General features: G+C 36.4%; 1 protein-coding gene across 4 annotated transcripts; it reads left to right on the top strand.

Annotated features, from left to right (window-relative positions):
* Window positions 1-2,330: 2,330 nt before the first annotated feature.
* pik3cd (phosphatidylinositol-4,5-bisphosphate 3-kinase, catalytic subunit delta) lies at window positions 2,331-25,247 on the top strand. Of its 4 annotated transcripts, none has more exons than XM_052593653.1 (23): window positions 2,331-2,589; window positions 3,818-3,989; window positions 4,591-4,819; window positions 5,459-5,676; window positions 7,781-7,960; window positions 10,737-10,892; window positions 12,469-12,558; window positions 14,086-14,304; window positions 15,741-15,837; window positions 16,026-16,156; window positions 16,252-16,302; window positions 16,531-16,698; window positions 17,421-17,542; window positions 17,846-17,989; window positions 18,079-18,178; window positions 18,745-18,923; window positions 19,375-19,475; window positions 19,600-19,678; window positions 19,913-20,080; window positions 21,407-21,530; window positions 21,740-21,885; window positions 22,244-22,376; window positions 23,455-25,247. In XM_052593653.1, exons 2-23 carry the CDS (start codon window positions 3,849-3,851, stop codon window positions 23,587-23,589), a joined length of 3,111 nt encoding a protein of 1,036 aa, XP_052449613.1. In that variant the 5' UTR covers window positions 2,331-2,589; window positions 3,818-3,848; the 3' UTR covers window positions 23,590-25,247. The 4 variants fall into 4 exon arrangements, with proteins under 4 accessions (XP_052449613.1, XP_052449615.1, XP_052449612.1 ...); XM_052593655.1 differs by having other exon boundaries at window positions 3,815-3,989; XM_052593652.1 differs by having other exon boundaries at window positions 2,331-2,602; window positions 3,815-3,989.
* The last annotated feature ends 837 nt before the right edge of the window (window positions 25,248-26,084 follow it).

Below are 26,084 nucleotides of genomic sequence, written 5' to 3'. Positions count from 1 at the left end.
ATTAATCTGAACATATTTTATTATATAAAAAGTGTATATATATTGATATGTTACGGCTACCTTCTCTTAACATGTTTCTCGGAATCCATTTATTGGGTTTTCAGAAAAAGGAATGAGCAATTGTAAAAGTTGACATGAGATGTGTCTATTCCTTGTGATTGTGCAAACCTTAGTCCACTTACCTCCATATAGGTTAGACATGTGATGAGCAAAACACTCACTTCAGCCTAAAACTTGTCATTCCCTGACCTAAAGTTCCTTTTAACAGAGAAATATAATAATATCATAGCTTAATCCTGACATAAGAACCAGCCCATACTCAAATACAAGCTGCTGGATGAACAAACGAGATCATTTGTAAAGAAAGACAGAGTAATAAGTATCCCAAAGCTACACAAGGCTCTGAAACTGTTGCCATGGTGAGGAAAAACTGTTAACAGTTACATTTTAAAGAATTGTTTGATGCATTGTAAGTGCAATATGAATATTAGACCATGGTCTCAGATGCAGGGCTATATGTCCATCCATAATTTCCCTTAAAGGCATCCGAGGCCTCTTTCTACAGCTTGATTTGATTATTTCAGGGGCTGTAATGACATTGCATGTGTTTGGTTTTCCCCATCACCTCCAGTAACTTCCCTGCGGTGATCGGCTGTCTGGCAGCATGCACTTGGGCCTGCAGTGACTGGTGGGCAGGGGCTGAAGGTGGGCGGATGTGGGCATGGGGGTCTTTGGCTTTATTTCACTTTGAGTTTCTGTTCTGCACATACACTTCCTGTTTTCACAAGCTGCAAGCTTTCAATGGTGCAGTGCATTTTAAAAACTTTTTATCATCACAGCACCACTATAGTCTTTCAGATGGCTGAAAAGAAGACCTTAAAATGTCTGTGCAGATGATTAAACAGTATGTGGCTAATAATTACATGCAGTTCCAGGTCTTGGGTTCAATGGTGGTTTCACAAATGGGCCCGAGATTTTGCTCCATTTGGGTTACAGGATATGTATTTTTTATATATTAGTGCATTATAAAGCTTTATAATTTGTTCTCAGGAATAAAATAATAGCCTTTTACTAGACGTCTCCTTGCTGAAAGCAGACAGCTTTATTTGACTGAATGACTGGTGCTTTTAAGTGACTTCCCTATGGACCCATAATCATCATTCAGAATTAGAGCTTCCTTACTCTCTCACAGGAAGACACGTCTGACCGTTTTTATTTTAAAATGAGGAAATAATAAGTTAATTCAGCGTGTTATGTACAGTATTTAACTTACAGATATCACATGATAGCTGGTGTCAGAAAATAGTTGCAAATATGCTCCGAACTACAAGGTCCGTTGTGAACTAATCGTTTTTTAACATGTTTTTGAACATATAATTTAAGTGACTCCTTTCTACATTTTTTTTACATTAAGAGAATTCTAGCGTGATACCGCCCACCTTCGAAGACTGACTATAACATGAGCCAATAGCATTCGAGTAGGGCTTTAACGGAGCATCTCATTGGTTGTACTTACTAACGAATACGCCCCCCTAGAGTGAACCAGTCGTCTAAACAAGACTCAGCATTGAAACAGGGCTCATGTGATGATATTTTGAGCGACTGTGAACGAAAATAGTAATTTTCCTCAGTCTCATTCACAACAATGAGAGAAAGTGGCTGAAGAACTATGATCGTATAAAACGACCACACGCTTTTCACATTAATTGAAACGTGACCAACTTGGAGTCTTTTGCGAATCGGTTGAGTGAATGATTCAGTGACTCACTCGTAACCGTAACAAGCGTAAATTGGTTCTTGTAAAACATATTCAAAAGATTCGAGTCACTGGGATGAAACAACAAACCACATATGTGGATTGTATTTTATTTATTACCGCGAATTTATAGATCATAATGCATAAACATGACTGAGGGGAGTTGAGTAATCACAGAGACTGTTTTTAAATGAATGCAGCATGTCACGCGAGTGGAAACAGACCTCAGAAGCAGAGGAAGCCAGACGGTGATGTGCCGAGGAAGAGTTAGGGACCGTTAATATTGTTTCAAACCGTTCCGAAAAGTGCAGACTTTTATTACGTGTATGAAAGTTAAAATAATAAAAAAAAAATGAAATGGATAAAAGGGTGCCAGATAATTTAAGGTCGTAAATCGTAAAACTGTAACGTTTTCTCCAAACATAATCATTCACTTTCTCTCTGAATGAAAGATTTCATGACACGCAGACATTTTTATTGTCAGCATTGTGCATGAATGACAACAAGGGAGAGAACGTGAGTGAGAGAAAGGAGGAGGAAGCAAGTGAGCACGAGAAAGGAAGAGAGAGAGATAGAGCGAGAGAGACACTACACTACACAATTATGTCGATGATCCCTACGAGTTAGGACCGCGGTGCTGAACGTGCAGTGCAGACGGTCACTTTAACACCTCCAATCACTAAAGGATTATTAACACTTCTGCTGTCATTTCAGACCGTTCAAATATTGGCGTCTTGATCGCGGACCGAAATACACGCGCCAGGAAGATATACATTTTCAGTGTCAAAGTAAAGGAGCATCGAGGATTCTGAAGATGGAGAAATGAACTATCGGTGAGTCTTGAAGGTAAGTTCGCGCTGTCACATTGTCAAATTTTGTTTCATGTTCCCCAATCACGAGAATATGGAACGAACAGATGTTTATTCGTGGTGGCTTAGGCAAAAATATGTTGACACCTGCCATTTTAAAAATGCATCATAAATAATGTGCTATTTTTAATCGCTACGACTTTATATACACCATATATTTTCGACAGACGCATAGTTTAAAATCTAGTATAACATTTGTGAAAATGTTATGTTGATGTGAGATTATGTGCGCCACGTTTCTCGGATATTGGCCCTCCGGCCGGTTTTGTAACCCTAGACAGTCCGACAATTCATCACAAGAGCTGCAGTGTGTGCTTCAGACACATGCATAGCATATATGATACAAGATATTGATTAATACGATATATATCGTTTCGGGAACAAAATACTTTCTGTTGATGATCAATTGCAATTGAAATCTGCTCTATATAGATTTTTCAGTTGTCATTTTTTTTCATAGATAACGTAAAGTATAACTGTATTGTATAGTGCATATATACAAATTCATGCAATTCAATGACCTGTCTGCCTATACTAGAGATTGATTTTAGTTTGTTTTGACTGTATTATGTACCCTAGTATGCACAGCTTTCTTTTTTATTTGCAGGTCACTGGGTTGATACAAACCATTGTGCAATGTTATATTGCACATAAATATTTTATAAAATAAAATATACATTGTGAGAGGAGATGAAGTATGAATACGCTGCATAGGACATTCGAAATCTTTAACACATTAAAAAATAAATATAATCTATATAACAAATGGCAATTAAATAATATGTTCTATAATCATTTGCAACATAACGTAGTATATTTCTATGTTTTCTCTTTTAACAGTCTTAATTGTCCTTCTTGAGGTTTAGTATTATGATATTTTGTAAAAACAAAAATATCGTTGTGATGATAGAAACAAGTATTCTGTATTCATTATAAACTAATATTAATCATAATATAAATGATATATTTTTAAAGGGCATGTGCTGCACATTTACAAAGTGTCTTAAAAATTATTTATTATGCAGCATATGTTTCACACTCTCTCTCTTCTCGCTGAATATTAATTGAGCGTCTTGAGCTCACTCCCTTCCCCTGTAATTGGTTCAGTGGGTTGTAACAGCTAGTAAGCACTTCATGCATGTTCAGTATTGTACGACTTGATCCGTTGTAAACATCTATCTGTGTCCAGCAGTGGGGTCAGCTGTAGATGAGCTTCCTGCACCATGCCGCCGGGGGTCTACGGCATGCAGGATGTGTGGGAGAGGGAGGGTCGGCAACAGATCGACATGGAGTTCCTCCTCCCCACGGGGATCTACCTCAAATTTCCCGTTTCAGCTAGTGACACCATTAGTACCATCAAGAAGGTGAGGAGACCCTCTGATCACATGCAAACACCAAACATGCTAATTTGCAGACATGGGTAGTTGACAAATAACATGGACTGTTTGGAATGAGAAACTGAAAGGAATGCAATTGTTTAAGATGTTTTTATACTTTTTATACCCTGCTTGTTACTTTTTATATACCGCTGACGTGTTTTGTTTTATGTACACTTGTTTGTACGAAATGCTTGGTTCTCAATAAAATAAAATAAAAAGTACTTGACCGAATGGATGTATTCGCACACAATAATACAATCAATATGCTTAGTAAAACATCTGTCACGCTACTGATGATGAACAGGTTAAAGACTTCCCTGCTTAGAAGACTATTTCTGTGCTGGTAGACCACTATAGGCATGATGTTCACCACCACTACATGCATGGTTTTTCTAGTGAAGCTGGTTAACTAAGGAAGTCTTACTGGTTGTGATATTCAGGGAACCTGCCCGTACCATATTCTGGGTAACATCATTCAAAACACAGCATATATTGGTATTAGATTCTCTGCAATCGAATTATAGGAATCAACTGCAATCAAATCCACTGGCCACATTAAAGTCTTGATTTGTGGCATGTGATTTAGATGGTGTGGAAGAATGCCAGGAACGAGCCTCTGTTCAGTGCCCTGAGTGACCCTGACGCCTATGTCTTCACCTGCATCAACATGACCGCAGAGCGGGAGGAGCTGGAAGACGAGCAGCGCCGCCTGTGTGATGTTCAGCCATTCATGCCAATTCTCAGGCTGGTGGCCCGGGAAGGCGACCGAGTGGAAAAGCTCATCACCACCCAGATCAATCTGCTTATAGGAAAAGGTTTGTGTCACACCGGTCATCAGCTGAGCTCAGAGCTGTTTGGGCGGCTCCCAATGGAAGCAGCTTAGCGTTTTCTCACCGCTGCAGCAGAATTATACGGTTTTGGCAGCTGTTCAGCACTAAAGAAGAATTTGTTTATTTAAACAAAAAAAAACGATGAACATGATGGCCTGATTCGGAAAGTCTAGTTTCTAAATGTCTCTTGGTTTTGATCATTTCCCCTTTTTGAGATAGTCTTTTATTATCTTGGGTAGTTTTGTTAATGGTTTTTGAGGATGGTCATGCAATCTGTTCATGTTGCCTTCTGCACAATTCGACTCGCATCTAGATGAATTTGCACCAAAATAGCCTAGATGTTGGCCAACTAGATAAGCGAGGTATTTCTTCTCTCTTTTAAAAGTCAATTTAAGCCTTTTTATTTTGCTGTCCTAAAAACGCATGATTATATGATTCATTGGATTTTTTTTTCTCACTTTTAGTGTTGTTCTTCCTCCCTGCTTATATATCGACATTATTAGAACAGATCAATTTTTTGTGTCTCGGAGAGTTTTATTATTGGTAGTATTTTCGTAATGAATGTTGAGAGTGCAGTTTTACCGTTCTGACTTAGTTCTAAATGACCAAAAACCTTCTCCACAGGTCATCATGAATTTGACTCCCAAAAGAACCATGAGATGAACGAATTCCGAACAAAAATGCGGACGTTTTGTGAAGAGCATGCTCAGGTGCGTCAGATGCTGCCTTGGGAACCGTGGATGGAGTTCAACTTCCCGTGTGACTTGGAGCCATGCTCTGTAGTGGCGAAATCGCACAGCGTCAAAAAGATTTTAGTCAATGTGAAGTTTGAGGGCAGTGAGGTGAGTGAAGTCAAATTTTACATGAGTTCATGTTAATATATCATTCTGTTATGCTTTCTGGGAATGCATTCCTTTGGTATAATGCTATTTATCTGCTTTCTGTTTGTGCTGATAATGTGAAATGAGCAGCATGTTATGTAGTCGTTGACTATTTAATCCTCATGCAAAAGTCTAATTTTAGACTGACATATTTTCTGCCTTTGATATCACAAATCGTAACAGTCAGGAGACGTTTACACGGTGATGATGTCACTGCAGCATCTGCAGGCACACATGGCTCTCAGACTGACCCAGTTTTCCAGAGTGAAGCCTTTGATAGTATTTATATGTGCTGTGTTGCCTGTCAATCCCCCACCCCCTCAACACAAATGTTATTTACCTGTGATCTTTAACCTTGTAATGAGTCTGAAGCGTGCAAAAAAAAAAAAACCTCCAGCAACACTTGTTTTTATAACGCATGACATGGATCAAAAGCCAGACTGTTTCGACACCGCATTTGCAGAGAAAAACAATCACATTATGAGTAATTAATCATACTGTAGTGAGTGAACCCTGGTCCTATGCGCATCAGTGATTATGAGGGAGTTTTCTGCTTTTTTACTATAACTAGAGCATGTTTTCTCAAACTTTCTTGAACCAAGGACCCCTTTCATAACAAACTATTCAAAGACCCCAGAGAAGTCGCTGTTACCATGGAAATGAGAATCATGGCAACCATGATCACCCGATACCATAAAGCATAGTCTCCCGACACTCTCAATCAACTTGGCAGTCCTGCATTCTCAGTTATTGAATATATTTAGATGCAAAATTTCTATATGTTTTATTATGCAGTACCATTCAAATGTTTGGGGTAAATATTTTTTTTAGTCTTTTTGAGAGCAGTCTCTTAAAACAGTTTTCTATTCGAAAATAGTCTGATATGTAATTTAGTCCTGTGTTTGCAAAGTTGAGTTTTCAGTATCATTAAAGATACACAAGGCAGGTGTTATTGCTAGTTTCAGCCCGACGCAGTTCACATTTTCCCGTCCTGCGCCGCGTTGTTAAATATCAAATGGATTTGCGCCCATGGGCGTGCTGGTCTGAAATAGAGGTGTGTTTAGGCGCATTGTTGGTGCATTGCTATTTTGAGGAACTGAAAATAGACATCACTGAATTCAATGATGAACTGCCTTTAACTGTCATTTTGCATTATTGACACACTGTTTTCCTAATGAATGTTGTTCAGTTGCTTTGACGCAATGTATTTTTTTTTAAAGCGCGATATAAATAAAGCTGACTTGACTTGACTGCACCACATACCAACTCAAAGCTGGTCTAAAGTCTTTAGTTATTTAAAGTGCGTGTTAGTAATATGCGCCTATTGGCGGGTGCACAATGCGCATATACTTTTTTTTGCTTATTACACACACAGGGACACACGGCATCACAGAAACATTTTTACAAATTATAAATTACATTCCTCCATGTAAATAATGAATCTGTCATGACGCGAGCACATCTGGCTTTTAAAGGGGATAGGAGATGAGAGTCTGATTGGTTTATTGTACGTTACGCCCAAAAATCACCAATTACTCATTAGGAGGATAGGGACAACCCATTTAGATCATGCACCTGGGCATGCCTACTGTTTTCCTGACATTAAACTAGCAAAAGTGGATTCGGACCCGCCCTTAGTGCACCTGCGCTGTGCGCTTTAAACCATGTGCTTAGATCGTTAAAATAGGGCCCACATTGTCACATATGCATATTTACTGCTAAAGAAACCTTTCTTGTTATGTTATATTTTGTTGTGCTGCTTAATATTTGTATGGTAACTCTGATGTGGTTTTTTTTGGGGTATTATTTGCTCAATAAAAGTTTTGGTAAAAGCATTTATGCAAAATAGAAATATACAATGTCTTTACTGTCATGTTATATTAATTTAATCCCTACTGAAACACAAATCTACTGACCTTAAATGTATCTATATTTAGTTTTTCTATTATAGTAATGACTTATTCTATAGTTTCAGCCTATATTGTGGAGTTTTACTCTTTTTCTAATGAAATAATATGAATGTTTTGGACCCCTTGGTTATGCATTTCACATTTTTACTTTGTAGGAGACTTTCGTTCTCCAGCAAGATCCACATGACCTGCCGATCGCTCTGAAACGGAGCGCCTTGAGAAAGAAGTCCACCGTGTTCCGAGCAGCCAGGCAGGAGAAGCCAGAGGACTACACCCTTCAGGTTAACGGGAGATTGGAGTTCATTTATGGAGAATATCCACTCTGCCAGTTTAAAGTAAGTCTGAAAGTCACAACATCATCTCGACTTCACAGCTACATTTTCTTTCAAATTTATATGAAAGCACCTCACTTTCAGACTTTAAAAAAAAATAACAAATACTTTTAAATCCTGTCCTATTGTTTTGCAAATTTTTATACATATATATTCCATTTTGCTGCAATGTAAAGTTTGACAGGGTCTTCAGAGGCCTTGGTTTGAATTGATTGTAGGACTTCATGGCTCTATGACAGTTGTTGACATCTCTACCAGCCTTTAAAACATCTACTACATTGAGGATAATGTGATTTCAGCTGCATTACACTACCTAAATGAACAGGCCGCAGGATCTGATGATGATTAGTCCAGGAGTACTGGATCTGGTCCGGTCTTTATAGTGTACATTTTGGAAAACAGGAACTGATAAAACCATCTGTACATCGGCTACAATTTCCAATCCCTCGCTGTGTGTCTCTGATCTGATTCACTTTTTATTTAAGAGTTTTTAGGGCTTTTGTCCTTTTTTTTGATGGTGGAGAAATTTAGGGCTGGGCGATATGGCCAGTATATATCTAGTATATATATAGTATATATCTCTATATTCTCTACATTTTCTATTTTGATTCAAATATATATTTTTTATTTAATTTATTTATTTATTACAATTTATTTTTATTTTTATACATCCAAACCAGTTTTGTCTATTAAAATAATGTTTATATTAAAGGCTATGAAAACAATTATAGTGAAAGTAGGCTATGCTATCCATTATGTGCAAAGAAGGGGCTAAACGCACATTACATTCTAACATTGTAACATTACAATTTAAAATCACAAAAATAAAGCTTTTTAAGGCATAAGTTCAATTACCTAAATTAAAATTAAAGTAAATAAGCAAGAGCACAGATAAATTGCATTTTATTTTTGATGACCCTATTACAGCCATCTGCTATCATGAAATACACTTGTAGGTTTAAAATTCTACATATGGCACAATTATTGCAATCCTAATCTAATGTGCACCCTCTGTTTGATGCACTCATTCACTGAAGTTTGTGAAGTTTAGTGGAGAATCGCATGCAAAAGGCTCCTGACAGCAAAATGGCAATATTTATAACATTCACAGATAGAGAATACCTGTAAAACTTGTGAAATGTAAGTTATGAGGAAAAGAGCACATCTCAAATGCATTAAACAGCACGAGTATCTTATCTGTCAGCAGCACATGAGTCTGTCAGAGCATCTGATGGGGCGAGCTACTTTTTTACTATATGTGTTAACTATATCTTACCAGTTATTTTAAAAGCCCTTAATACAAAGCTTGTCTAATGTTTAGTGAAAATTGGATAATGCACTTTCCCCACAGCAGCTCACTCTGTTTACTGCTATTATACAGATGCACTCGTATCAAACTACTGTCAAGTCACCCTTATTTATATAGCACTTTTAACAATACAGATTGTGTCAAAGCAGTTTTACAGTATCAAATGGGAAAATAGTGTCAATGCAAAAGGATAAAAGAAAACATAAAATTTTCATCATTGAATTCAGTGATGCCATTATCCAGCTCAGTTCAGTTTAAATAGTATCTGTGCAATCGACGATATCACTGGAAATTAAGTGTCCCCAACTAAGAATGCCAAAGGAGACAGCGGCAAGGAACCAAAACTCAGTATCAGTGACAGAATGGAGAAAAAAACCTTGGGAGAAACCAGGCTCAGTCAGGGGGCAGTTCTCCCTTTGGCCAGATGAACCAGCAGGTTGATCCATGCTGCAGCAAAGTTAGATTGTGCAGAGGACTAATCTGGTTCTGTGGTGTTGTCCCGATGGCCGTCTAGGAGACAAGGTCTTCACTGGGGAACTGTCTCTGGGGTTCATCTAGTTGTCCTGGTCTCTAGATGCTGAACCAGACTGGATCTGGTGGCTGTGGTGACCTCAGAATAATAACGAATATTAGCACAGATGCCATTCTTCTTTCGATGTAACAAGTACATTGTGTGTTATTGGAAGTGTTTCTAGTTCTGGTTGACCCAATTAGGCAGCTTAACAATCTTTTAACGGAAATTAGCTATAGAAATGTGTTATGTGTAAGCCAGGTTAAAGGGATGGGTCTTTAATGTAAATTTAAACGGACAGTCTGTCTGCCTCCCGAACAGTGTTAGGTATATTATAGATACAGATACAGAGTGTGGGCACTAAATAGGAAAAGGATCTGCCGCCTGTACTGCATATCGATATAGGTGGTACCGCCTCACACCATGTCGTCTATTAAAAATATATGAATATATCGTACAAACTAGGGTTGGGCTGATAGACGATGTCATCATCCATCGTGATGGCTTCGTCCTCTGTCATCTCTCCTTACACAGTGTCTATACCGGACGCGAAAAATCGTGTGGTGTCGCGCTGCATAAGCTAAAGACTGTCTACACTGGGCGCAACGAAACAACAGTTGAAAATAATTTTATATTTGTGTCAAAATGTCATAAATGGAATGCGGCAGCAGTTTACTGTTGGGGATGTGGTGTCATTCTATAGTGTTTTGTTGCGCCGTGCCACTTGCATTCGCAATGTTTCACTGTAGATATCGTCCACTGAAAAATTTTAAGATCAAATTTTAAGATACCGCTCAAGTTGGGTGAAATACAAACTTGATATACCACCCAGCTATAGAGAAATTACAAGAATAATGGGAAGAAAGCCAGATATGGACTTGCGTCTCCCATATGAGCACCATAACTCAATGTGTCTCGAACATGTGAGCTCATTTTTTTCTTTTTTCCCTCTCTTGCAGTATATCTTTTCATGTTTGCATGGAGGCATTACCCCACACCTGACCATGGTTCATCATTCAGCCATCATCAAGTACCAGGAGGAACAGGGTGGCCTCAGTAACCAGGTGTCCAGGACTCGTGCTCAGTCCAAACCGCCCCCACTGCCTCTGAAAAGGGTGAGAAGACACTTTTACACCGGAACACGATCTGTTATTAACAGGGGAACTACTTGTCATGTTTCTCTTGTAGCCTGTGTTGTAGACTTCAACCTCTGTGAACTCGATTTGCAATGCGCAATCATTTACCCATGATGACTTTCTGATCATCTGTGACCCCTTCATGGAAGTGCTTTGAATTAATGAGATGGAGCATAAAGAGATTCTTCCTTGCTAGTTGTATGTATATCCTTCCGGAATGTGAAAAAAATGTAAATAATTAATTATAGCAACTCTACAAGCTAGTTTTAATTAACTTGTCAGTAGTTACATTTGAAAAGCTACATTTTCGAACACCCTGTCATGGCAGTTTGTAACTATTTCACACTTTGGTGGCTAGTTTGTATGATATAATATTTTATGATCTAGTGCTTTCAAACGATTTATCGCATCCAAAATAAAAGTCTTTGTTTACATAATATATGTGTGTGTACTGTGTATATTTATTAAGTATATATATAAATAGACATGCATGTATATATTTAAGAAAAATAAGTTATGTTTATATTTGTATATATTTATATATATTACAAATTATATGAATATGAATATATACATGTAAATATTTTCGAAATATATACTGTATGTGTCTGTTTTATATATACATAATATATGTGCGTGCACTGTGTATATTTATTATTTAAACACACAAAAAAATCATTTGGATGCAATTAATTGTTTGACAGCACTTGTTTTTGTATAATCTACTTATGCCATACCAAAATTTAAGTTTAGGGGTGAGCTTTCTTGCTTGTACATTTTTTCTAGGTTTTCGTACAAATAATGTCTTGTCTTTTTTTTTTTTTTATATATATATTTTTTTGACATTTTCCAACAAAGAGGTGTATAGTGACAAAACGCTTCATTGCTAATGTTTGCCTTGTTGTTTTGGGAAATATGTTTCTTTGTTGTGAATTTGTTCAATTAGAGACTTTATTTAAATAGACTGGTTAAGTAATGATTCACTGAAACTGACGTCCCTGTGCCTTTTTTTAATTTAATAAAGTAATCTAGTTAAATATAGCTGTTTGTCGCCATTTTTCAACACGTTTATATAAAGGCGTTTTCTTTTTTTGTTGTTGTATTTGTTGTAAATGTATTAGCTATATTTATCTAATACATTTAATGCAGCCATTTTATTTCAGATCCTCAATGTTTTTGTTGCAGAGAAAATGTTGTAAAAATCAGTATCTGTTTGATTAGCTGCTAGTAGTGTAGCTAACTACAATTTTAATCCGGTAGCTGTTTCAAATCAACTTCCCCAACACTTCTAAGTATGTGCGTTACTCCTGTGGTCGATGTACGTGATATACCATTTGATGAAAGATGTTACTGAACCAAGCGAACTGCTTGGTATACCTTCACAACATTAGATTCACACTCGTGCTAGTTCCTCATTCTGCTGTTTGGTTTTGGTTTCTCTGTAACTGTCAAGCATGCTGGCACATTTGTTTGTTAGCATGCAATGAAAATAGAAACCTATGATGAAGAAAATGTTTCAAATGTTAAATGACTTCTTTTTTTCTTTTCTCAACAGCAAAACACATCTTCGCTATGGTCTATCCATGAGCCTTTTTATATATACCTCCTACAGGGCAGCCGAGTGAATGCAGATGAAGGCATGAAGGTAAAACTGCTTTTTTTGTTTACTTGTTTGTTTGTTTGTTTGTTTATCTGCATTTGTATATTGTTAGTAGGATGTGAGTGCCATGTTGTTTAGTGTTTCAACTGTGGCAGGTAGTGAGGGTGAAATCATGAACACTGTGGTCATGTGACCCTGACCACATATTTCCCATAATTCATCAGAAGCGGTTAAGTGAAACATCAAAACAGGAAGTGGGGAGTGTCTATCTGGCTTTACGGCTCTCTCTTGGGCCTAGATTCTTAGAAAAGGCCAGCACTGTTGCTTATGTTCACCGCTTGCATCTCCTTTTTTGCTTGTCGGAGAAGTCAACAGTCATTGAACAGTTGTTTCTATTTTAAAAAATTCATGAGAAACGCATGTAGATTTTTTATTTTTTTTAATTTAGCCCGGGGAACAATTATTGCAGTGGTGAACGGTGTTAAATATGTTTGCATGACAAAGCATTTTATCATGCAAAAACGTTCATGTCATTTTCCCTCGCAGCAAGTTGTTTTAAAAAATAAATAATTTCTGGCTTTCGAAAAGGAACTCGCAATGTTAGAAGGATATTTTGACATGAGTTTGACATGATTCGTGTGAACAATGTTCTAAACACATTTTCATTTAATTGTTTATATTATTCTGTTCACTTTATTCTAAATGTTAATGGTTCTGCAATTTTAGCCTGTCTCTTGCCACAGAGCTCTGATTTGTTTTAATTGGTTTATCAGTCTTATTCTTTGCCAGATTCTCAGTTTTAGTCTTTAAGGAAGCTTTTACACATTTATTTGCGCTCTAGTAAGTGAAAACTGCGAGTTTTAAAACCAGTTAAGACTGAGCTAAATGGATAAAGCTTTAGTTCTGGTTTACTCTTTTCACACACTTAATTTCTATTGATTGTCTCCATTATTGTTCACAAAAAAAATATACTGGTTCTTTAATGTTAATATTTTGTCATTATTATATTGTGAAAGTTGTAACAAAGGGAAGGCCTTTAAATAGTAAAACAATTCTGAAAGAAATTATGTATAAAATGTTTCTCAAGCAACTGTATGAAATGAAAACATTTAAAACGTGTGTTTACGAAAAATGCCCTTGTCCTGAGGACACACAGTTCAAACTTTCATTTGAAATCTTTAATATTTTAAGTATATTAAAATGAGTATATAGTAAGTTCAGAGGAGAGAGTTCACAAACATTACATTTTTATAATTATAAATTCTAGAATATAGTTAATGTAAGAAGTTTTTGAATATATATATATATATATATAATTTTTTTATTTTATTATTATGTTTTTTTTTTTCAGAAGAAACCACTTCTAGAGAAAAACATGTATTTCTTGTGACAACTGTACAGTGTATCAAGTTACTCAACATGCTTTTTATGCCAGACACTCATTAACTTCCTCATACTTTACTCACTTCATTCATTCATTCATTCTTTTATTTTCAAATTAAAGTAAGTTCCTTCTTCTTAAGGCAGTTTTGGGACAAATTTTCAGCTGTGCAATCATTCTCTTTCTCTCAGCTGGTGGTTCAGGCTGGCCTCTTCCATGGCAGTGAGCTCCTGTGCAAAGTTGTGATCAGTAATGAGGTCGGTGTTTGCTCTGAACCCGTATGGGACCAGAAACTAGTGTTTGACATCAGCGTGAGTGACCTGCCTCGAATGAGCCGCCTCTGCTTTGCCCTCTACGGCGTCATCGAGAAGACCAAAAAGCGTCCTACCAAGAAGAAAAACAAAAGAGCGGTATGTTTCAGTTCATTTCAACAGCAAACAAGTCACTTAGCAACCAACACACTGACTGAAGAGAGATGAGACACCTAACAGATGCTATACTTGGAGGGTTTGACATGCATGGCTGCTGTGAACACATTCACAGTGAATGTTGTTTCCAAGTCAAAAACACAAAACACACTATTGAAAGTATAATCAGCATGATGCAATAATATTTAAACCCTCATAACAGGATGTTGTGGTCCCTTGCCTGCTTAATGTGAGTAACCCAAGTTAAATGTTAGGACAGAGCAGCTACTGTGTCAAATCAGAACTCGCCAGCATGCCTTTTCGTGGCCCTGTCTCTGTCATGTAGCGTGCGGTGTCGATTGAAGGTGCCGTGTTGAAATTCCCAGGTGTCAGTGTGTGTGTATGGTGGGCTGGTGTTAGCAACACCAACGCATCCACTTCTGCTTTCAGTGTTACTTCTCTTTCAGAGAACTAGAGAAGAAGTCCACATGGGTGTGAGACATAAAGAGACAAAAAAGGGTCTCCTACTGTTATACTTACATTGTACTAGTTCTGCTGGAAACCCAAATTTGACCATCTTGAAATTTAAATGTATTGTTTATCTCTAGATTCTGATTCAGTATTCTCTTGTTGATGCAGGTTAATAGAAAAACAACTATAAAATTATATTTTTAATTATGTAAATTATTCTGTAGTCTTAATTTTTTATGAATTTTAGTTTTTTTATGAAATTGTATTTAAAATATGTATAATTAATAATAAATTAAATGTTAATTTCAATTCATTATAAATTGATTAACTTTTTAAGATTTTAAAATAAATCTAAATATTTTTTGTAAACTGTTTTAAAATTGATTATGCATTATACATTATTTTATAAACTTTTATTTACAATAATCTTTTAATTTATTAAAATAAATTAAAATAATTTCTTCTGATTTATATTTACCGTTACTATGTTGATTTAGGCAACATTAAAGTGATATGTGGAATTGAACTGGGTTCGATTTTAAACCATTTTTAGTTAAATATTGTGAAAATGGGCAGCTATTTGCAACCAACATTCATTTTTTTAATGCATTATTTTGACCTTTTGTTTGATTAGTTTTGAATCTCTTAACAAACAGCACAATTTTCACAAACGGCGCTTCTAAAAAAAACGATCGATTGCAGTAATGTCTGTCTACAAATAGAAGCACTTAACTTGACAACTGGACTACATTTTCAATCATACACAGGAAGTATCTGTTTTATGGGTATGTTGGAAATCACTGCTGTTGTGGCTGGAATATTTGGTTAGTCAGTTGAATTGTCACCTCCCACAACAGAGGCATTAGTGTACAGCGCTGTTTAGACAGTTATCACCTCTCCCACGTTAAATGACTATTGTGTAATGCCAATATGGTTAATAAACCTCCAGATGATCGCTCTTTCCACAGGATTGCCCATTGGCCTGGGTTAACACGATGGTATTTGACTACAAGGACCAGCTAAAAACTGGAGAATTTTCCCTTTCCACATGGCCATCAGTCCCAGGTACTTTAAAATGAACAGTAGTTTGTGCTGTTTACAGCTGCTTCTTTTAGCATGAGCTTTGGTTGAGTTATTTTAGGAATTCTGCAAATCACAGGAGTGAATTTGAAGTCTTATTTTGAGTTATTTTTGGTTATTTCATATCAGGGACCTCAGTTAAGGTTTTAACAGCTCAATTGTTTTATTTTTAGACGATAAAGGGGATTTGTTGAATCCTATGGGCACTGTGGAGAAAAATCCAAACATTGACAGCACGGCTGGTCTCCTGATTCGGTTTCCCAACATCAGACCACACCCCCTGTATTATCCTCCAATTGAAAAGGTGAGTTTTTGTGGTTCTCCTTAATGCTTGCACACTTCTCGCAATGTCTGTACGTTTTATGGAAATGCTCAGTCATTATCTTCTATTGTTTTCAGCTAAATGAGCTGGGTATGAATGGTGAAAAAGTTGTTGCTACAAAAGAAGAGGTAAGAAATCAAATGTATTGGTCTGTTAGACCAGAAGCATGCAGATATGTCAGTCATGAGATGGAAATGGTTGCTACATTAGGGCCTGTACTTCTAAAGCACTGTTAAGAGTTGTGGTTTGCTGAAGCATTGAATGTTTCCAGTGATTGATTCATATCACTAGAACTGAAAGCATTAAACGACTTTATTAAACTTTAATCTATTACAAATGTGATCGTCTTCTTTCAGAACCTGAAACTGAGGGAGATTGTGGACAATAAAAACTACACCGAGTTCTTTGAGGATGAGAAGGAGCTTCTGTGGAAGTTACGTGTAGAGGTGAGGAGGCGATACCCAGAGAGCCTCCCCAAACTCCTCCTCATCACTAAGTGGAACAAACACGAGGACGTGGCTCAGGTATGTGGAACCACTAGTTCCTCGGGATATGATTATTTTTAGACATTGAAAAATGTAACCCTTTTGCTTTTCTAAAAAACCTAAAATTGTACCTACTCTGGTGTTCCTGTGTCAAAAATGTCCAGCCTTTTTAAAATTGCTTGTAATTATGCTATATAATCCCCAAATCCTGTATTAAATTGTTTTTGTCAATGGCAATTCTGGTAACATATACGCAAAAGCTGATATCCAATGTGATCATTTTCAGGCAAATGAAGATCCTTTCTTGTTCAAATTGACCGGAACGTGACACAAGGGGTTAATTATTCAAGGAAAATACTATTTAAAAGGCACATTTAAAATAATTGAATAATTCCTTGTAGCCTATATCTTATGTACTCCTTTTGACATTTACATTTTTATATTAATTTATTTGACTCGTTTTTGCATGTGTATGGTTAGTGCAGAATCAAGCAAGTGTCAAAAAAGCAAAACAAAATAAATAATTGATATATATCCTTTTTTTTTTTTTTTTTATAAAAATGTAAAAGTACTTCTAAATTGAATTAAATAACTGACAACACTGATAACATTGTTTCAGTTTCCTTCTTCGGGATTGTTTTTGCTCATTGTACCACATCTTTCACACATCTTTACCACCACTGAGTGCTTTTCTTCTAAACTTAATGGCTTGTGAGGCTGTTGAACACTCCCTCTCAGTGTATTTTATTTTTTTTTCTCAGATGGTTGGTTTGTTACGGAAATGGCCAGAGTTGCCTGCTATACATGCTCTAGAACTTCTGGACTACAGTTTCCCTGACCCTCATGTCCGCTCCTTCACCATCCGCTGCCTCAGCAACTTGCGGTGGGTGGCACTGCCTCTATAATCAACACCTGCTCTTGAGAGTAAAAACAATGGGATGTCTGCACAGGCACTGTCATGCATATGTGTCAAAATAAGAAATATTTTTTTTAACAATTAACATTTATAGAGATACTCTAAGTGCTTCCAGGTATTTCTGTTAATAATTTCAATAATTAATATTTAATTTGCATGTCAAGAAAGCCTTGTCTGAATATTTACAAGGGGGTTTATATTCAAATTCATCTTTATTAAAACTGCTCATATGTAATTACTCCTCTAACAGTTCTTTTTTTTCCTCAACAGTGATGACGAGCTTTTTCAGTATCTCTTGCAATTGGTGCAGGTTCTGAAGTATGAATCCTACCTGGATTGTGACTTGACCTGTTTCTTGCTAAAGCGAGCCCTGGCCAACAAGAAAATCGGTCACTTCTTGTTTTGGCACCTCAGGTATAAAGCCATCTTCTTATAGTGCTCTACAGCAGTGCACCCCAATTCCTTTCAATGTGATTTAGGCTTTGTTTTTGCTTTCTCTAAAGGTCAGAAATGCATGTGCCCTCAGTCAGCTTGAGATTTGGACTTATTCTGGAGGCGTACTGTCGTGGGAGCATCTTTCACATCAAGAGCTTGATGAAGCAGGTTTGTTGCATTTATTCCTTGTGCAAAAAGCAAATACATATTTCTAGCACCTTTTTTTGTACTGTGATGCATCTTTATTAACCTAATGTAAAACGACTTGTTTTTTTCTTGCATTTTGTTTTCCGGGGCCCTTTTTGACACTTAGGGCCCAAATTTAGCACTTGACTTGTTTTTTTACAGTTACTTGTTCTGGTAATTGTCACATTGTGTTGTGTGTCTTCTTGTAAAAAACACCAGTTTGTTCAGCCACATAAATGTACGTGTATAAATATAGCAAGTAAGCACAAAGGGTGCTGGAATATGTTTTTCTTTGCAGCGACAGTGACTGTGCTTATAACTCATCTTCTTTAAAAATTTTAATAATAACCAGACCACTGGAAAGAAAGGGAACTGCTCTACGCTGCTCAAAGTTTGCAGCTGTTTTTACATGCCTTCTCAAATATTGATTATCACACCAAGCGTACTGCTTTAATTCAGTCCAGTTTTATCTCCAAATTTAATGTGTGTGCATATGGATTTGAATGTACTTGCACACAGTACATACTTGTTATCTCTGTCTCCTACAGAATGAGGCTCTGAATAAAATGAAGGCTCTCAATGACTTTGTGAAATCAGGCAGTCAGAAGGCAACCAGGGTCCAGACTACAGAGGACATGAAAGTGTGCATCAAACAGGACACGTACATGGAAGCGCTTTCGGATGTCGTTTCTCCTCTCAATCCAAGCATCGTGCTTTGTGAACTATGGTACCATTCACATGCATGTTAATAAAGTAGATTTATAATGCATTCTCTTTTAATATTATTTAATATAAAATAACATATCTTGAGTGATTTTAGAGGTTGTTGCATCAGCTCTTGTTAAGAAATGATATTTCTTTGGTTAACATCCTACAGATGGTGTTATTTAGCAATGTAGATTTTGCGATAACTGGAATGATTGTGCAAAACACTTTTTGAATAACCTCTCATTATGCCTTTTTTTTTTTTTTTAAGGTTTCATTGGTCGTTTTAGGTTTTTAAGCTGTAACTGAATCTACGACATGATGCAATCATTTGAATGTAGTAATCCCGCTAAATGATCTGGTGCATTCATACAAGTCACGTAAAAGCAGTTACCAGAAAGCAAAAACAAAGCTCGTTTTGCAACCCATTGTGTACGTGTGTCTTTTCTTGATGCTAATCTTTTTTGTTTCAGTGCAGACAAGTGTAAGTTCATGGACTCCAAAATGAAACCTCTGTGGCTGATGTATAAGAACAAATATGATCATGTGGGCATTATCTTCAAAAATGGAGATGGTATGGACAAAAAGTCGTGCTAACACTTTTTGTTGTTGCTTGCATTGAAGATCCCCCCTCATTTTTTACTTTTATAAATTAGTGACTGGAAAAAAAAGACTTTGCCCATTATATCTTTTATTAGATCTCCGGCAGGATATGCTAACCCTTCAGATGATTGAGCTAATGGATGTTTTGTGGAAAAAAGAAGGTCTTGACCTCAGGTTTGTATAGTTAACTTTATTCCACCCAGATGATCAATTAGCAGAAAATGTGTGATGCGAATAAGTACCTATATATATGTGTGTGTGTGTGTGTGTGCATGTAAAATTATGTTTAAAATAAATGAATAAATATAAATCCATTTTTTTATTTTATTTTAGATACAGAGAGAGATTCTGTAAAAAATACATTAATAAATAAATCATGACTGCTAAAGTTTATTTGTTGGGTCCCAGAATGCTGCCCTACGGATGCCTGTCAACCGGGAACAAAACGGGTCTCATCGAGGTGGTGAAGAACTCAGACACTATCGCCAACATCCAGAGAAACAACAGCAACAGTGCAGCCACCGCTGCCTTCAACAAGGACGCTCTTCTCAACTGGCTCAAATCTAAAAACCCAGGGTGAGCAGTACTCTCTCTATTAACTTTCACTGCACCACAGCCCGTGTGGTGTGAACGCTGCGAGCCAGTGTAGTGTAGCCAACCAATCTGGCATCATTTGATGATTTTGCATGAGCCATGCATGCTGTTTTCTACTCTCAGGGTTAAAGTTCTTTTGGCTCATTTGACCTTTTGGTTTATATGAAACTACAAATGCACTTTGTTTGCAGAAGTTGCAGCAGTGGAGTAAATCTGCCCCACGTTATGCTGCATTTACAATTTCATTTGTTCTTGGCAGGTGTTTTCTTCCAAAGTGGCTTGATGTGCATGTTGTTTTTTGTGTTAGCAGCTAAGTATACAAACTGAGCACTAAGAAGAAACCACAACGTTTGTTGCATTGTGTAACAATTTCCTTTAGCAAGTTGTCGATCCTGTCAGAATGGGAAAAAATGACCTTTTCAGAAATGCACTGGTTTAGAGAAGTCTGAGTGTTGGGGTCTTTTTGGGGTCAAAACTAACCTTCAGCATCAGCACTTATTCATAGTGTACTTGCGGACATGACTGATCCTTATTTCACTTCTGTGTGACCTTTTTAGGTAACTAACAAAACTACTTTTGGTTAAGCGTATGTGGCTAACCAGCTACTCACTATGATGCTTGCATGATTTTCTTCAAGTATCCTGTTTATACATGACCTCTTGAACTCTTGAAACTAGTTTGCAATAAACTGAAAAGGCTGATGGCTTGTCGGAAACAGATATATGCCCCCTGTGGACATATCCAGTTCTGTTCGCTGGTTGTCCACTTACTGTAAATGTTATGCTATATTGTAAGGAATAACCAAGTATGGGACACTCGTTATTATAGGTCCTGACCACTGCTTGCTGATTGGATGATGTTGTTTGATGTTTTCATTTTGCATTTTGGTTTAATGTTGCATGACAGGATACATAAAGAAGTGCATTATTTGCTGAGCATATGTGTGTCTGAGGTGCATATGTATCTTTTACCCAGCTTGCCAGTATGCGCATATATTATTTTTATAATATTAGTTTTTACCCTCTTTTTGCATTTACTTTATCTGAGCTAATGTGGCAAGAGGCTTAAAACACAAAGACACATTACACATTCACCAGGCAATATTAATGTTGAATGTCTCGGGTGAGTTATAGAGTGACTGACTTAAAATGATCATACAGAAACAAAGCAGAAAATGTTTAACATGTAATATACATTATATCTTTATATCCACACATATAGTACATGTGTGTGTTAATGAGTTAGCAAATAGGAAAATAAGGATGGCAATGGGTTATGAATTGAAACCTGATTTATTTTATTTTCCAGGGATAAACTGGATCAAGCCATTGAGGAATTCACCCTCTCCTGCGCTGGCTACTGTGTAGCCACATATGTTCTGGGAATAGGGGACCGTCACAGTGATAATATAATGATCAGGGAAACGGGTCAGGTGAGAGTGAACTCAGTGCCCTAGCAGTGCTGTGTAATCATAAATTGTATCACAAGATGGCACCAGCCATTCATATGAGTGCTATCCATATGAGAATGGGTTGCACTTATCCTATTTCATATACTTGTGCCATTTTGTCATTGTCTTTTAGGTTTGAAATTAGTAGGTAATTTAAGTAATGCATGAGATTTTCTCTGTATTGTTTGCAGTTATTCCATATAGACTTCGGGCACTTTTTGGGGAACTTTAAGAGCAAATTTGGGATCAACAGAGAACGTGTGCCTTTCATTCTGACGTATGACTTTGTCCATGTAATCCAGGAGGGACGGACCAACAACAGTGAGAAATTTGAGCGGTTAGTACATATGTTTTTTTAACTTTAATGCCACAAAGCTATTTTAGCTAGTTCCGACTTTGATTTAGTGTTTTGTTTTTAAACTATAACCATTTTTTTTATAGTATACTTGCATTTTTATCAGCTGCATTTATCAAAACTGTCACACAAAAAGTAGTATTAAGAAGGCTTCCAGAAGAAAGCATTTTTTACATTCCTCTGTAATGTATGGAAACTGTTGACTGCTAATAACCTTGACAGACTACATATATATCTATGTAACCTGCTAATAAATGGAAGGAAGGTTTTGTGAGGAAAGAGGAAATGTGAAACGCATAACTGAACAAGAAAAGAGTTCATGGGTTCTTATCTTTGCCAGGTTTCGTGAGTACTGCGAACAAGCCTATAAAATCCTTTGCCGGAATGGGACTCTTTTTGTGAATCTTTTTGCCTTGATGAAAGCTGCAGGACTCCCTGAGCTCAGTTCTTCCAAAGACATCCAGTATCTCAAGGTAAGAATTGCCCATTAGATGGGGGATATTTGCAGTTTCTCTAGTGCTTTACAAGCATGAAATATCAAATCCACACGGAGGACATCTGAAGACACTGTTGTGCATGAGATTTATTTTTAGAGCAAGGCTAAAACAAAAACGTTACCTATAATATTTCAAATAGAGTTCACCCAAAGATTGTCATCACATTGTCAAACCTCTATTACTTTCTGTTTTTTTGGAAAACAGGAAAAGGTCATTTGAAGAGTTTTGTCCAAATATATTATATGATATAGTAAATATAGTATGGACAAAAAATAGAGAGACGAAACTATGACTTTTTTTAGGTGAATTGTCCCTTTAAAAGGAAGATTCACCCAAACATTTATATTTGTTGAACATTTTCTTCATCTTAACAGATTTGAGAAATTTTGCATTGCATCATTTGCTCTCCAATGGATCCTCTGCAGTGAATGGGTGCCGTCAGAATGAGAGTTAAGACAGCTGATAAAAACATGAGCTGTGTGTTCGTAAGAAACAAATTCCTCGAGATGTTTTTAACTTCTGGCTAAACTCCTCTAAAATAATCCTCTATTGTCTTTTTCTGAATCAGGAGGGAAATATGCATAGATCAAACACTATTTACAAGTACCATGTAAACAGTCCTAACTAACATATTGGTGGATTTTGATGTGAGAGGACAACAGTGGATGAGATTTTTCACTGGAGGAAGTGTTGTCATGGACGGGTATTTTGTTAAACCCCTTAATGATGGATTTGTTTCTTACAAAATGCAGTTTTTAGATTTGCAAAATGCTAATTGATGGGTTGGAGTGGTGTGAATTACTGTGAAATACTATGATCCACAAATTACTGTGTGGATTATTGTGATGATTATATTGGCTGTTTGGACTCTCATTCTGACGGCACCCATTCACTGCAGATTATCCATTATTATACAAGTGATGTAATGCTAAATTTTTCTAAATTCGTCATGATGTAGAAACAAACACATCTACTTGTTGGGTGGCCTGGTGGTGAGAAAATTAAGCACATTTTCATCTTTGGGTTAACTATTGGATTGTTCTTTTTCTCACAGGACTCTTTGGCACTGGGGAAATCTGAGGAGGAAGCACTGAAGAACTTTAAAGTGAAATTTAATGAAGCTCTTCGAGAGAGCTGGAAGACCAAGGTGAACTGGATGATGCACACTTTTGCCAAAGATAACAGATAAATGGCACTCGATCACAGGAGACCCACTGAAACCCTCTTGATGCTGAGTTTTGATTTAAACCAATGCAGCTTTGAACACAATATATGTTGCAATGCTGACTAGCATTTATGGCATTATACTTCCTTGCAAAGGCAAAATGCAGCAACTAAACGGTTTGTTAAAACGGAATTAGGACTAATATCATAGGTCAAATGCGACTAGATTTTGTGTTTGAAAACCAGAATTTGGTTCAAAAAGTTACTGCGTTTTGCCTTTGCAGGGCAGTATACATCAACAGCTGTTCAGCGAATGTTTACATCTGTGACGTAATAGTGAATAATTCTATACGTTTGTCTTAGTGAAACATACTGCTTTAAATGAGAGTCATTTCAGATACATGTTGTATTTGCAACACAATGCACTGGGAATCGAAGCTACTAATTTAACAAACTGCTGGCGTGCCACTAATTTAACTAGCATCACTGGTTTGTTTCTGTCACACTTGTGTACCTGCACAGAGAAAAGCTCAGAGCGAGTGAGATTAATGTATTTATCATTTCTAACTGTACAGCATGATTGACTTCTGTTCTGGAGAAGAAAGCGCTTAATGTGTTTTCATACGGTTTACATTTTTGTTTCAAGATTTTTGTTCCTCTGTTTACATGAAGGCGTTTGGTTGTACATATTCTTTAGTGTATCATACGTACATTAACATTCCTTAAAACAGTATTATTTTTTTTTCATTTGAATGATTTGTGTAATAGGAAAATTGTTCATCACGAAAGCCTTTGAATAGTGGTGTACACAAGAAGACATTTTGTATGTCAATTGTAGAAATGAGCCTTAAATATTTTGTATTTGTGGGGTGTTCTCTGTGCCTTCGGGATAAGACACAAGCCATCTTGAAGTCGTGTCCAAAGAGTTTGCTTTATGTTCAGTGAAATGTGTGCAAAGGATGTACAGTATGCCTAGTACTACTGTACTATAAATCAGGGCAAAAGTGGAATATTATTGCTCCGTAGAACAATGCGCTGTTAATCGTGTGCCTATTTTGAATATAGAGTCAGTCAAGCTTGTGTTTTCTCTTCCAGTAAACTTTAATTAACTCCAGAATGTATCACCACAGTGTTCTCCAACTGAATCCACTGCTACCTGATTCATGAAGATAATTTTTCTCAAAGTGTTGTTTATTTTGAATCTTTAAATGTCCCCTAGAATGTGAATTTTTAAAAGATATTTAAAGCTAAAACCATCTCATCTTTATATATATATATATATATATATATATATATATATATATATATATATATATATATATATATGAAAGTTCTACTAACACCCAATGCATATAATTTTAATAATGTAAGGAAGACTAGTGCACAGAGGTATAACTTTGACATGATGAATGGATTTTAGCAATGGTGTAGGTATTGATGACTACTAACCGAGTACCTCTCATGCTGTGGTCTTGTCCAAGCCTTCATTTTGTTTTTGACTGTGTACCATGAGCTTTAGTCATTTCACAGTATGAAACGCCAGGATCTTGAATTTCTCGGTTTACTAATGTATTGTTTCAGTTTTTAAACATTACTGCTTTGTTATGAAGTTTTCAGAGGTGTTATGAGTTATGGAAGTGTGTTATTCATTCTCATTTTTGCCATAAATTATTGATTATGAAATTGATTTGTGGGTTTATTATTTGTTTTTGTTAAATAAGTGTTTTTTTGATAGATGCACAAATGCAATGAAAGGAGCCAGACTTCTAGCTGTCTATGTAGTTGGCATCTGAAGGAGGAAAATAATAAATTGGTGCATTTTTTTCTTTTTTACATTTAAAAGAGTAGTTCACCTCAGGCCATCTTTGAATGTAGATGTAGTTTGTGTATTAATCTGAACAGATTTGGAGACATTTAGCATTTTATCACTTGCTCACCAATGGATCTTTTGAAGTGAATGGGTGCCGTCAGAATAAGAGTCCAAACAGCTGATAAAAAGACACTAATCCACATTACTCAAGTAAATCAGTTAACATCTTGTGAAGTGAAAAGCTGTTTGTTTGTAAGAAACAAATCCAAAGTGTTTAACTATGCTTCCTGTATAATATTGCGCTCTGAAAAAAATAGTTGGAAAAATAGTTTAATCTGAATCAAGAGAGAGATGTGCACAGATCAAGCACCATTTATAAGAGAAAATAGTTCAAAACAGTTAAAAACATCTATGTTAGTGGATTTTAATGTGAGAGAACAGCAGGCGATGGATTTTTTATTATGGATAACAGACTCCTATTTTAGCCAAAAGAGATGGTTTAACAAAAAATGCCTTATAAATGGATTTATTTTGTTTTTGAATTTTTTTGTTGTTGTTTACATCACAAGACAATCATTGACACACAGGAATTATGTGGATTATTGTGATGTTTTTGTCAGCTGATAGGACTTTTATTCCGACGGCACCCATTCACTGCAAGAGGATCAACTGGTGAGCAAGTGATGTAATGCTAAATTTCTCCAAATCAG

Source organism: Carassius gibelio, chromosome B23 (genome assembly GCF_023724105.1).
Source record: "Carassius gibelio isolate Cgi1373 ecotype wild population from Czech Republic chromosome B23, carGib1.2-hapl.c, whole genome shotgun sequence".
NCBI lineage: Eukaryota > Metazoa > Chordata > Actinopteri > Cypriniformes > Cyprinidae > Carassius > Carassius gibelio.
Note: the sequence above shows the minus strand (reverse complement) of the source record. Positions and strands in the feature narration are given on the sequence as shown.